At 33.0% G+C, this 12,707-nt stretch overlaps 1 protein-coding gene across 3 annotated transcripts in view; it reads left to right on the top strand.

The window, feature by feature from the left end:
• The window catches only part of RUFY2 (RUN and FYVE domain containing 2), a 34,485-nt gene that overhangs the window by 1,898 nt on the left and 19,880 nt on the right, over window positions 1–12,707 (top strand). For all 3 annotated transcript variants that reach the window (XM_090278109.1, XM_090278110.1, XM_090278111.1), the window contains exons 2-8: window positions 59–232; window positions 2,693–2,810; window positions 4,801–4,902; window positions 6,215–6,338; window positions 6,527–6,588; window positions 7,801–7,866; window positions 11,226–11,295. In XM_090278109.1, coding sequence (XP_090134235.1) covers window positions 59–232; window positions 2,693–2,810; window positions 4,801–4,902; window positions 6,215–6,338; window positions 6,527–6,588; window positions 7,801–7,866; window positions 11,226–11,295 — 716 coding nt within the window. The remainder of the gene's footprint in view (window positions 1–58; window positions 233–2,692; window positions 2,811–4,800; window positions 4,903–6,214; window positions 6,339–6,526; window positions 6,589–7,800; window positions 7,867–11,225; window positions 11,296–12,707) is intronic.

The following is a 12,707-nucleotide window of genomic DNA, read 5'->3' as shown; positions in this document are numbered from 1 at the left end:
TATATTTTTCAATGTCATGTCTTACAAATGATGTTGGACTTCTTTCTTGTGCTTTCAGCTACAAAAGACCCCACAGCTGTAGAGAGAGCAAACTTGTTAAACATGGCTAAACTGAGTATCAAAGGACTCATTGAATCTGCTCTAAGCTTTGGCCGCACTTTGGATTCTGACTATCCCCCCTTGCAGCAGTTCTTTGTTGTTATGGAACATTGTCTGAAACACGGTCTTAAAGGTATCATGAGATTTAAAAAATTAACTTTAGAATCAAATCCCCCCCACCTTAAACATCCTCAAAAGTATGTTGTTTTTGGAGGTCATAATTACTTTACATTTTAAAATGCTTGATGGATTGGTTTGGGGAGAAAATATCCCACTGCTTTATGTTTTGAAATGGGTGGTCTTAGAAAATGCTTACTTGTTAGTCTTGGGTTAAAAAGCATATATAACTTAAAATGTCTTCAACATACTCTGAATTGGTTTCCATTTTCTAGGACTTTTATAGAATTATTTTTAAAATGTTAACTTTGGTGATTCTGATATGAACTCTTCTTACTAGTCTAAGCCCTATTGAACAAATACATTAAAATAATTAATTGTTGAAATATAAACCTCCTTAGCACATGGGAACATATCTAGAAAAATTGTCTTCTGGGTTGGGTTATTGTAGAAATGTGCCTGCTTCCTGAAAATGATGATAATAATGAATTATTGTAATCTATACAGTTTATATTGAATTATATGTAAGATGTATTATATTTAGTTATTTAACATGTTGCATAATAACTGTCCTTTAACTTTTAACAGTTGACAGTTTTGGTTTCTAATTCATGTGATTAGCAGCTGTGTAGACAGCTATGTGAGTAACAGTCATTTACTAAGATGACTATTATAAAGCAAAAGAAGCTTTGTTTCTTGCACTGGGAGCCTGGGTAGGTTGGGAGGGCTAGAAGGTTATGGTACATGAAAGTGTGGGTAAATGTAAAAAGCAGGAGAGGGGATTTATCTAAACATGGTTTTAATAAAATGTACTTCAAACTGACGGGGAGACTTGGCACCAAAATTTGAGAAATTCTATGTGATGTTATTAACATACTAATTTCTTTAAAAAAATTTTTATTCATTTATATTTATTGAGATATAATTGACATATAACATTATATTAATTTCAGGAATACAACACAATTATTTGATATTTATATATATTGTGAAATGATCGCCACAAGTCTGGTTAACATCCATCACCGCACATAATAACAAGGTTTTGTTTTGTTTTTCTTGTAATGAGAACTTCTAAGATCTACTTTCTTTAAAAAAATTTAAAAAAAAATTCTCACCTAAGGATATGTCTGTTGATTTTTAGGGAGAGAGAAGGGGAAGGGAAGAGAGGGAGAGAAACATCGATGTGAGAGAGAAACATTGATTGGTTGTCTCTCATACGTGCTTCCACTGGGGACCCAACTGCAACCCAGGCATGTGCCCTGACCTGGCAACGCTTTGCAAGATGACTCAACCACTGAGGGCTTGCTTACTGTTGATATTATCACTCTTTTTGAAAATTCCCTTTTTATTAAAAAAAAAATAGCAATAACATAGGATTTATTTTTTACCTCAACTTGCTGAAATGGAATTTGCCAAAAGATGGCCAAAATAATTAATTTTAAACTTTTCTGATTTTATTTTCCTTTACTTCACAAAAGATCATGAGACATGTCCTAACAGTCATAGGCTTATTTTGATGAATCATTATAAAGCTACTTCATGATGTTTGATTTTCTTCCCTAAGGAAAAATTGCCTGCCTTTGTGGTTGTCCTTGGGTGGAGCATATGGTAGGCACATTGCATCTGCAAGAGAGCTAGTCCATCTTAAGAAAGGAATGGGTAGTGATTTCATGGTTTTATATTACCCAAAATCTCAGAAGAAATTAAAGGAAAAGTAAAGTCACAAATTTTCATGTTGAAAAGAAATGAAACTAGCCCTGGCCTGTGTGTGTCAGTTGGAGGGAGCATTGTCCCGTAACTGAAGGATTGCGAGTTCGATTCCCAGTCCAGGTGCGTCTGGGAGGCAACCAATTGATGCTTCTCTCTTGCATGGATGTTTCTCTCTCTTCTTTCCTCTCTCTGTAAAAGCAATGAAAAAAATAAGTCCTCAGGTAAGGATTGAAAAGAAAGTAATATACTTATTCGTCTTTGCTTTATTTAATAAACTGATAAAGATCAACTTTCTAGAGCCCTCAGCCTTTCTATTTTGTTACTGGTAAAGAATGAGCCCAGTTGTTTTTTACTGTAATTACCTGCCTACATATTTCTGATATGGAAGACTGGCCAATGTACATATTTCCTTTTTTAAAAAAATTTATTGTTGTTTTTCTATTACAGTTGTCCCACTTTTTCCTCCATTGCTCTCCCCCACCCCAGCCCACCCCTTTTCCCACAGTCAATCCCCACCCCACTGTCCATGTCCGTGGGTCATTTATACATGTTCCTTGTCAATGTACATATTTCTGACAAGGGAAAATAATCAGGATCCTGATTAATAGGCTCTTGATCAATAGGGCTGTGCAGTGTGATAAAAGAGGTAAGGTCTCTGAATAATTGTATGTTGTTAGAAATGTTGAAACTAAATATTTAAAAGGCATTTACTACAGTTATATACATATGTTGAAGTCGTATGCATTCTTTTTTCTTTTTTCAGTAAGAAAATCATTTTTGAGTTACAACAAAACTATCTGGGGTCCTTTGGAACTAGTGGAGAAGCTGTACCCAGAAGCAGAGGAAATAGGGGCTAGTGTCCGGGATTTACCTGGTCTTAAGTAAGTCATTCGTAACCACAGAAGTATATTTACTGTTCGTTAAAAGTACTTCACATTCTATTATCTTCTGTCAGCCTTAAGTAGCCTTCTTCCATCGTCTCCTAATAAAATTCTGTTCATTTACTGTTCAGTTCAAATTTCATGGTTTTTCTTAGTCTTTTCAGTAATAATTAATCGCTTTTTCTTTTATACTCTTATCACTATAGTCATTCCTTCATATCACTTACTTCAATTTCTGCATTGTATTGCAGGAAATTGCATTTCTGTTTCCTGAGTGTTAAAATATTTTGCAGTAGTAGGCAGTCAGCAACAATTTGTTGGAGACTAATCTAGGTGAAATTCAGACAAAGGCTCAGGAGATTTGAGTTCTCAGATAAGCCGTCTATAAAACATAGGACATGTGCAAATTACATTCTTCCTCTGAAAATTAGGACCTATAGTGTCACCTGCATGTTTCATTAGGTAAATGTATATGAAATGTCCTAAAAGCTGAATAGTTTACCTATAACTCATGAGTGCTGAAAGTTTTTTGCAGGTAAAAAGTGTTGTTAAGGCTAAGGTCTTATACTCTTCAGGATATGATTAAGATGTAAGAGCTCCCTTTGGTTTATCTTGTGAATGAAATAATTTTTTTTTTATGCTTAGTATTTTCCATCAGATCATCAGTTTGCTTTCTTTTAGACAGGTTTAAAATTTAGAGATTGTATATTATAGGGAATATGGTAGTGTTTTATGGCTATTAGAAGATCTAAATGTTTGCAAGTTGTACTTAATTGAGTGATAAAAGTAAGCTGCTATTTATTAAGCGTTGTAGCAGGGTAATACCGTTATTTTTACACGGATTATCTAATTTAGTGCTTAAATCAGTCTTATAGGGTAGAGATTATTATTGTAATTATATAGATGTGAAAAATAAAGGTCAGAGAAGTTGTAGTTAGTAAGTGGCAGAGACAGGAGTCACACCCAATTTTTTGAGTTAAATAGAAAGTAATATTACATTTTTCTTATTTTTATTTAAAAAATTTCATAGTTTATTTTTTATTTTATTTTTCAATTATAGTTTAAATTCGATATTATTTTGTATTAGGTTCAGGTGTATAGCATAGTGACACTTGATGTTTCTAATAATTGTAAATTAGGTGTAGTGATTTTTAACAAAGAGGGAAAAAAGGAAATTCCAACTCTTAAAAAGAGATATATAAGATTTGGTTTCATTTAAATGTGAAAATACATGTTCATATTGTTTTTAAAAACCCAAATTCCACAAAAGTAAAAAATGTTTTCTGAGAATAGTAGTTATTAAAATGCTAAGTCATAAGAAATTTAAGGTGTTAAAAGTGAAGATTAAATTTTCTCCCATACTACCTGTGTAAATGTTCTCTGAATAAGAAAACATAAAAGTGTAAATGATATCTTTCTCTTTAAAAAATCATACATATTACTTGCTTTTATTTTTACTAGAAGATAGAACTTGGCTAAGAGAGGTATTAAATTTAATATTTAAGGATACTTGAATAAAAGAAACATTTGGAAAGAGCAAGCAGCCTGGTAATTTCTCTCTAATTAGTTACCAGCTTGGTACCTTGTTAGATTCGTTATGATTTTTTTACAATTGGATGTATTGTCAGTTTTTTTTTGAAGGCATTATAGTATTCTGTTGATGCATTTTGCATATTCATTTTTAGAAGGCTAAGCCCATTCTGATTAAATGTGTCTTGTAGAAATATTTTCACTTTTTAGAGAGTCATTTCTTCGAAGGCATAAAATGGTACCTAGATGGCCTATAGGTGCAGACTTACTTTAGGACTTAAGTAGCTCGCAAGGATTGGTTTGCATGCTCAGAAAACTGGCCTGAAACTATAGAAACAAAGGCAAAGCCATGATAAATTGCCGTTTTTCTTTATTAATGTGCACCTCAACAGAGTTAGAACATGTAGTCCATTATCTTTGGGCTGGGGCTGTTTTCTTACCAATTGGTTTTACTTTTTAGGACCCCCCTCGGTCGTGCAAGAGCATGGCTTCGATTAGCCCTCATGCAAAAAAAAATGGCCGATTACCTTCGTTGCTTAATTATTCAAAGGGATCTCTTGAGGTTAGTACCATTAAATGATGCTTATTTTCATTTTTTATTTCATTTATATTCTATCTTCCAAAAAAGATTGAAGGTGTAGTAACAAAGCATTCATAAAATACAATAACATGGCATAAAATAAAGGGAGGAGCAAAATGAATGAGAAAATCATGGTGGGGACCCATACATGATTAGGAAATAGCCTAAAAAATTAATATTGCAGACTTTTAACAGCTGATGAGGGGGAAATTTATATTTCTAAGTTAGTTTCATTTTTAAAAACCTAATATACATTTTTTTCTAAATTGCAGTTCATTCTATGAATAAAAATTTATAGTGGAATTTGGGGCTTTAATTCAAGAGGTCTTTTTAGATCTCAGATATCCAAACTATTGCTTTGACTGTATTGGGGGCCTTTTTAAACCATTGGTTTGAATTGAAGGCTAAATGGTTAAGATGGACTGTCAAACCAAGGTAATCAGTTCTCAAAGGGAGTGGACCTATGGTAGCCCCTCAATTCACTCTTGTTCTTTTAGAGTGCATGTCTGATGTTCTGGAGAATTTGGTCATTTTTGGTTTTACTTATGACTCTAGTTATACATCTGGGTTTTCCCATTTTATAAATGAGAATGACCATACTTTAAGCACCTGCAATTTCTCAATAATATTTTGAAGGTTAATTGAAGTGATTAAAAATTATACATGGGACTTCTTTAGGAAGGCATGAGACAGTGATAACTAGTTCTCTTAATATAAATTGTTAAGTATTAGTTTTTAAACTGTCCAATTTCTTTTACAAGTCTCTTATTTGAACTTTCTTTTTTAGAATATAGATATCTATAAGTATATTTTATTGGTTATCTATTAAGAACACTTGCAATACACATATCCAATGCACTGACTTGAACATGGGCTTTGAAATGTTTCATATGTTCATTTCCTCACTTTAGTCTTTATCCAAAGGGTCTTAATAAATCCTAGAATTGAAAATTCAACTTTAATAAAAGTGTTGTAATCAGATCAACAATAGTCACTGTGTCTTCTGAGAGTCATAAACATTTCAGGCCTCAATGAGGCCTCTTTTGATCTTTCTTTGCTCTTCTCTATCACTCAAAATTTCTTTTTCAATTTTATCTCCTTTAGTCTCCTTGTTTTACACTTTCTGTATAAATATTTAAATTTCAAAAATTTTAAATTATTTACATATAGACAGGCTAATTTAAGATACCTAATATTTATTGGTTTCATGTTTGTAATAAGGTGCTGAAATTACAAAGTTTAGTTTTTAAAATAAAATTGTGATTTAACGTTTTTATTATTTTAATTTTCACAGTGAATTCTATGAGTATCATGCACTAATGATGGAAGAAGAAGGAGCAGTAATTGTTGGGCTACTGGTTGGCCTGAATGTGATAGATGCTAATCTGTGTGTAAAAGGAGAGGATTTAGACTCACAAGTAAGTGAAAGTGACTAGTACCAAGTGCAATGTTTTCAGTTTGCAATGTTCCTCTTTGATCCAGGTATTACTATTACTTTAAGTTGTTAAACAGTAAAGAAAAATTAAGAATGAAATTCAGTTGCATGTTAAATGCACTTCAGATATCTCTCCCCTTTAAATAGAAATAACTTTATTTATAAATGCAGGTTGGAGTGATTGATTTTTCCATGTATTTAAAGAATGAAGATGATATTGGAAATAAAGAAAGGTATGATTTTCATAAGTTATTTCACATGTATTTTTAAAAATATTTTATTTTCAGAAAGGGGGGAGGAAGGGAGAAAGAGAGGGGGAGAAACACAGATGTGTGAGAGAAACATCAGTTGGCTGCCGCTCTCACACACCCCCAACCAGGGAGACCTGGCCTGCAACCCAGGCATGTGCCCTGACTCTGAATCGAACAAGCAACCTTTTGGTTTATAGGCCAGTGCTCTCTATCTACTGAGCCACACCAGCCAAGGCTTACATGTATTTTTTATGTAGCTCTTTACAGATCAGTATGAGGTCCATCTATTTACAAGTGATTTTTATTTCCTTTGTGTGTAGTTGCTGCTTTGTTTAGTTTTCACTTCCATTTATTTACAAGCATTAAAAAACAAAAACCACTTGGAAGGAGGCTTTGGTATGATATATGATTTTGATTATACCTGTAGTTCCTGTAAGCCATTTTATAAGTTTTTTTTCATCCTCACCCAAGGATACATTGATCTTAGAGAGGAAGGGAGAAAGAGAGAAACATTGATGTGAGAGAGAAACATTGATTGGCTGTGTCCTATATGCACCCTGACTGGGAATCAAACCCGCAACCTTCTGGTGCATGGGATGATGCTCCTACCAACTGAACCACCCCACCAGGGCCTGAGATGCATTTTAATAATATGTTGTGTTTTGTGATAAAAAGGATGAAAGCTTATTCACAAGCTTACATATGCTAGTTTATTTCAAGTTCTAATTATGTTTAAATTTAAATTATACTTATTCCAACTACTAAAAAGAAAGGATAATTATGTAATGTGATAGAGGTGCTAATTATTGCTACAACGGCAATGATATCACAATATAAATGTATCGAACTAATATGTTGTATGCCTTAAATTTACACAATGTTAGTGTCATATATTTCAATAAAAAAATCATACTGATGCAAAAAATTTTAAATATATTAATGGTACTTTGATATCAGCAAGTAACTTATTTAATAAATATTATAGTTATTTAGTACACATCTTACTGCTACCTGGTTATAAAGATTATTGAATTTTATTTTAAAGGCAAGATAAGGTTTTACCATTATGATTTTACAAAGATTTTAAATGATTTAGACATTATTTTTACAGCAATTTTAGACAATTTAGATGTTATTTTTGGCACCCACTAAATATCTTTCCAATTATCACAAAACTACTTTTTCCTCCACTAGGAATGTTCAAATTGCTGCCATATTAGACCAGAAGAATTATGTTGAAGAATTAAATAGACAACTGAAGTAAGTATTATGGATACTTGGAATACTTAGTACATTTATGGCTGTTGTTTAGGGTTTTCCCCCTTAAGGCCAGCTTAACCCTATTTCTTCTGTGCGTCTTTGAGAAGGGATTAGGGAGATAGAGAACATGGAGATTAAGGATACAAAGTTATTGGAGATAATAAATTTTCAATAGAAAATGAGAGACTTTTAAATAGAATCCTCAGAGAATTTAAAAATAAAATTTCAAACTTATCCCTGTACACTTAAGAAAAAAGGTTAGATTTGGTGGACGTTCATATCATTTCTTTGATGGTTCAAAAATTCATTTTTTTCCTACTTCAAAGGGTTTTGTGTGTAAATATGGCTTTCATATTCCATGGTGGAAGTTTTCTCCTGACAATGTCACCTGGTCGTTGGAACTGTCAGTGAATACTCTTATCTGAAATCTGTTTGTAAAATACTATAGTGCAGTTCTGTCTAATAAAAGAAATTTAAAATTTCTAGTAAACTTCATTAAAAGGAAAAAAAAGATGAAATTAATTAAAAATTTTTTATTTAACCCAAAATATTATCATTTCAACATATAATCACTATAAAAATTATTGAGATATTTTACATTAATTTTTGGTACTGTCTTCAAAATTCAATATGTATTTTACCCACAGTACATTTCAATTTGGATTAGTCACAGTGTACATACTTATTAGTAGCCACAAATGGCTTATGGCTACCATACTACATAACACAGGTATAGTGAATATTTGCTACATAGTTAGAAATGAGCTGTTCTCTTTAGTTAAAAGGAAGAATTAGCAAAACTGGCTAACTCTGGATGATAGCATTATGGATATTTTAAATTTTTTTCTTACAGTTTTCTGTATTTTCTGCATTTCACACAATAAACATGTATTACAATCAGAAGATGCAATTAAACATTTTACTATTGCAGAAAAGCTAGTAAGTTGTAACTTTTTCTCCCCCTCTGAAGTTGGAGAGATAGGGAAGATCTGTGTCAGTGTCTTCTTTTTTAATCATGGAGTTTTAATAATAGATATTATAGGAAATATATGCATTGTATGTATGTGTATTTTGTAATTTGTATTTCTTCTGAGAGTATATTTATCTTTTTATTTTAATTTTTTTATTGATGAGAGAGAGAGATCGATTTTTTTGTTCCACTTATTTATGTGTTCATTGGTTGCTTCTTGTGTGTGCCCTGACCAGGGATCGAACCCACAACCTTGGAGTATCGGGATAACACTCAAACCAGCTGAGCTCTGACCAGGGCTCTGAGACTGCATTTCGAAGTGCAGCCTTATGTTGCTTATTTATTTATTTTTAAACTTTTATTCACAGGTAATATATTTCCACGGTTCAAACGTCAAAAGGAACAGTAAATGAAAGGTCTCCCTGTTCCCTGATCTCCAATCATAGAGTTTCTCTTTTATGGAATAATTAATATACTAGGTTCTGATTAATGCCGCCACAGATACTTTATGTAAATCAGTAAGAATATGCATGTATTTTCTTATATTTTGCACCTTCCCCCAGTTCTTTTCACATAAGGTAGCTTACTTTTTTACACTATTCTGTACATTACTGTTTTTACTCAACAGTTTATCTTAGAGACTATTCTATTGGATTCAAATGAGCTTCCTTAGTCTCTTTTAAATTATGTGTGTATTTTCAGTTACTGCACTATTGGTGCCTTTTATATATTTTATGTATTAAAAACATTCCATTGTTTTCCTAATTAGAAAATAGTTCAGGAACATTTAGAATATTTCAAAAGTATAGAAAATAGATTAAAAAGTAGAATTCATCTATTGTTATCCAAAGAAAACCACTATTGAGGTTTTATTGTTTCATTTATTTATTATATTTACTTTTAAAAAAAGGATTTTATTTATTTATTTTTAGAGGGGAAGGGAGGAAGAAGGAGAGGGAGAGAAACATCAATGTGTGGTTGCCTCTTGCACACCCCAACTGGGGACCTGGTGTGCAACCCAGGCATGTGCCCTGACTGAGAATCGAACCAGTGACACTTGATTTACAAGCTGGCGCTCAACCCACTGAGTCACACCAATCAGGGCTGTCACTTATTTATTTTTAGAGAGAGGGGAAAGGAGGGAAAAAGAGAGGGAGAGAAACATAAATGTGTGAGAGAAACATCCATTGGTTGCCTCTCGTATGCCCTCAACTGGGGACATTGCCCACAATCCAGGCATGTGCCCTGATAAGGAATCTAACCGGCAACCTTTCGGTTCCTAGGCCAGCTCTCAGTTCGCTGAACCACACCAGCCAAGATGTCAAAAGTTATTTTTTTAATTATTTTTTTCATTCTCACATAAAGGTAGGTCAAATATTATTGTCTGATTTTACAGGTAAGGAAACTGAAGCTCAGAAAGATTTTACAAGGTCACACAATTAGAAAGTAGAAAGCAGAGACTATAACCTTTGTCTTTCATTTCCTGGTCCTGTGTTATAGCTCATCATCAGAATGGTGCTGTTTGTGAAAACCTCAGGTTGTTTACCTAAGAATGGTTATACTTAAAAAATTATTTAATATGGATGAGAAAACATTTTTCTTTTTCACAGCTTAACTAAAATGCCAATAGTTGTTTCTGAGGCTGGTACAAAATTTGTTGAATCTACTATACATCTTTAATGTGTACAGCATATTACATTTTATTAGAGAATGTCTGAGATGGTAAAATCAATCAGACCTTGAAAATCTGATTCAGTAAAATGTACAGTAATGTACAGTCTTGATTGATTTAAACAAAAATGCAAAAAACAAGTGTGTTCATGTAATATAACCTGACTTCTGACTATGTCCTTGAAAGCCAAGATGTTTGCTTAGATTCAGGCTGACTACGTACCTGATATTAGGTAACTCATATTCACGTTTCTCAACGATGGGTGACTTTGGAGGTCTTTAAGTTATTATGAAAGTGGAGAGGGGAAACAGAATGGGACTTCTCTTGATGAACACTGTTTTTAAGCTTCATTAAGCCACTTAACTGCAAAATGGTCATTTAAAAGTTCATCCTTTAAAAATAATTTTAAATTTAGTTTTAACTATTTAATAATCTTTATGTGGAATTTTTATTCCTAAAGATTGTAAGTTAAATGTAAAAGGGACCCAAGAAGACAAAAAATAATGAACAGCATCAAATGAAATTTTAATAATATTGATTCTTTTGTATTGTTTTTCTAGCTAAATCAAGTTATCCAACTTAATGAAATTCCTACACTCACAATTCAGACAGGGCAATTGGTGAATGTCAGTCAACATAGAGTTCAGGATAACATACTTTTGCATGCCTTCGTGAGTCTCTGTGATTTTAAATGAGTTTTTTCTTTATTAATTTCAGCAGCACAGTCAGCAGTCTCCATTCAAGAGTTGACTCACTAGAAAAGTCAAATACTAAGCTGATTGAAGAGGTATTGTCATTCAGCCATAGATGATTGTCTTTCATGGACCTAATATTTGTGATTCTTTTTTCATTTGCAGTATGAACATATTAAGCACACACACACATACATACACACATTTTCATCATTATGATGGAATACTTGTAATATACTGGGTTGGCCAAAAAGATTGCTTTTTCCTGTAAGGTGGCTCTAGTAGTGCTTAGTTGTCTTTAATTTCATTTGAAAAAATTTGTTAGATTGTATTGTGACAGCTGTCTTATCAGCATGCATTTTAAAAACAACTTATTGAAATTGGTGGATTTTTGTGTAGCCATTTTAATATTGAAGATGGAAGAAAATATGCAACTTAGTTGTAATTGAAAAGTTTGATGGTAGCCGCTGAGATTTGGGTAATTTGTATGCACCACCATCTCAACCGTGGGTGGCTAATCACAGATGTTTCAGAAGGAACCTGGAGAGGAAGGTCAAGGTATTTATGAAGGGTCGCTGGACTTTCCTCAAAGGACACAGCTTCTCCTAGGATCTCTGTCTCTCTCTCCAGGTTTCACTAATTGCCTGACTTCTCCCTATCACTTCCTGCTGTCTTTAGCCCAGAGTACTGCACTGTCCTTGGTGGTTTCCCTACATCCTGCTCACATCTTTGAAAAAAGCTCCTTTAGGGAGGGGGTCTGGGGGACTGGGTGAAAAAGGGGAGGAGATTAAGAAGTACAGATTGGTAGTTACAAAAGTCATGGGGTTATAAAATACAGCATAGGAAATATAGTCAATGATATTGTAATAACTATGTACAGCACCAGGTGGGTACTGGAAATATTTGATGGTCTAACCACTATGCTGTACACCTGAAACTGATACAAAATAATACTGAATGAAAACTGTAACTTAGAAAATAAAAAATAAATAAATGAAATTTGCCTTTGCAAAAAAAAAAAAGTTTGAGAGAAACCACATATCTCAGGTGAATCTTAATTGTTTTGAGATACTCAACTTCTAGAAATGAGCCTCAAAGATGAAACTCATACATATTCTTCTATAAGTAAGCAAGCTGTGCTTCTCATTTTAAAATCTAAACAGCCTGATTTTAGATAGTGGAATCACCTAAAGTTAGAATTTCCTGCTGAAATGATACTCTCCCTCTTGTTCCACTTTTTAGATTGCTTTTCTTTTCAAGCATGATCACATCCACCCTATTTCCATCCTCCCATGTGTGAAATTCATACCATGTACTCTGGTTCCCTGCATTGTCAAAGTGGTAGTCCCAGAACCAGAAATTCATCTTAGCTCTCTTTTTGATACTATTTTTTAAATATAAGTTTTTGTTTAATCTATCAAACCATAGAAGTATTGCTTTCTGTTTTCAGAATTATTTAGGATAGAGAAGAAATTGTTATTTTATTAGTGTTATGAACCCTATTTTC

This window comes from Furipterus horrens, unplaced genomic scaffold (assembly GCF_987537825.1).
Source record: "Furipterus horrens unplaced genomic scaffold, mFurHor1.1.pri manual_scaffold_5, whole genome shotgun sequence".
In the NCBI taxonomy this organism is placed as follows: domain Eukaryota; kingdom Metazoa; phylum Chordata; class Mammalia; order Chiroptera; family Furipteridae; genus Furipterus; species Furipterus horrens.
Note: the sequence above shows the minus strand (reverse complement) of the source record. Positions and strands in the feature narration are given on the sequence as shown.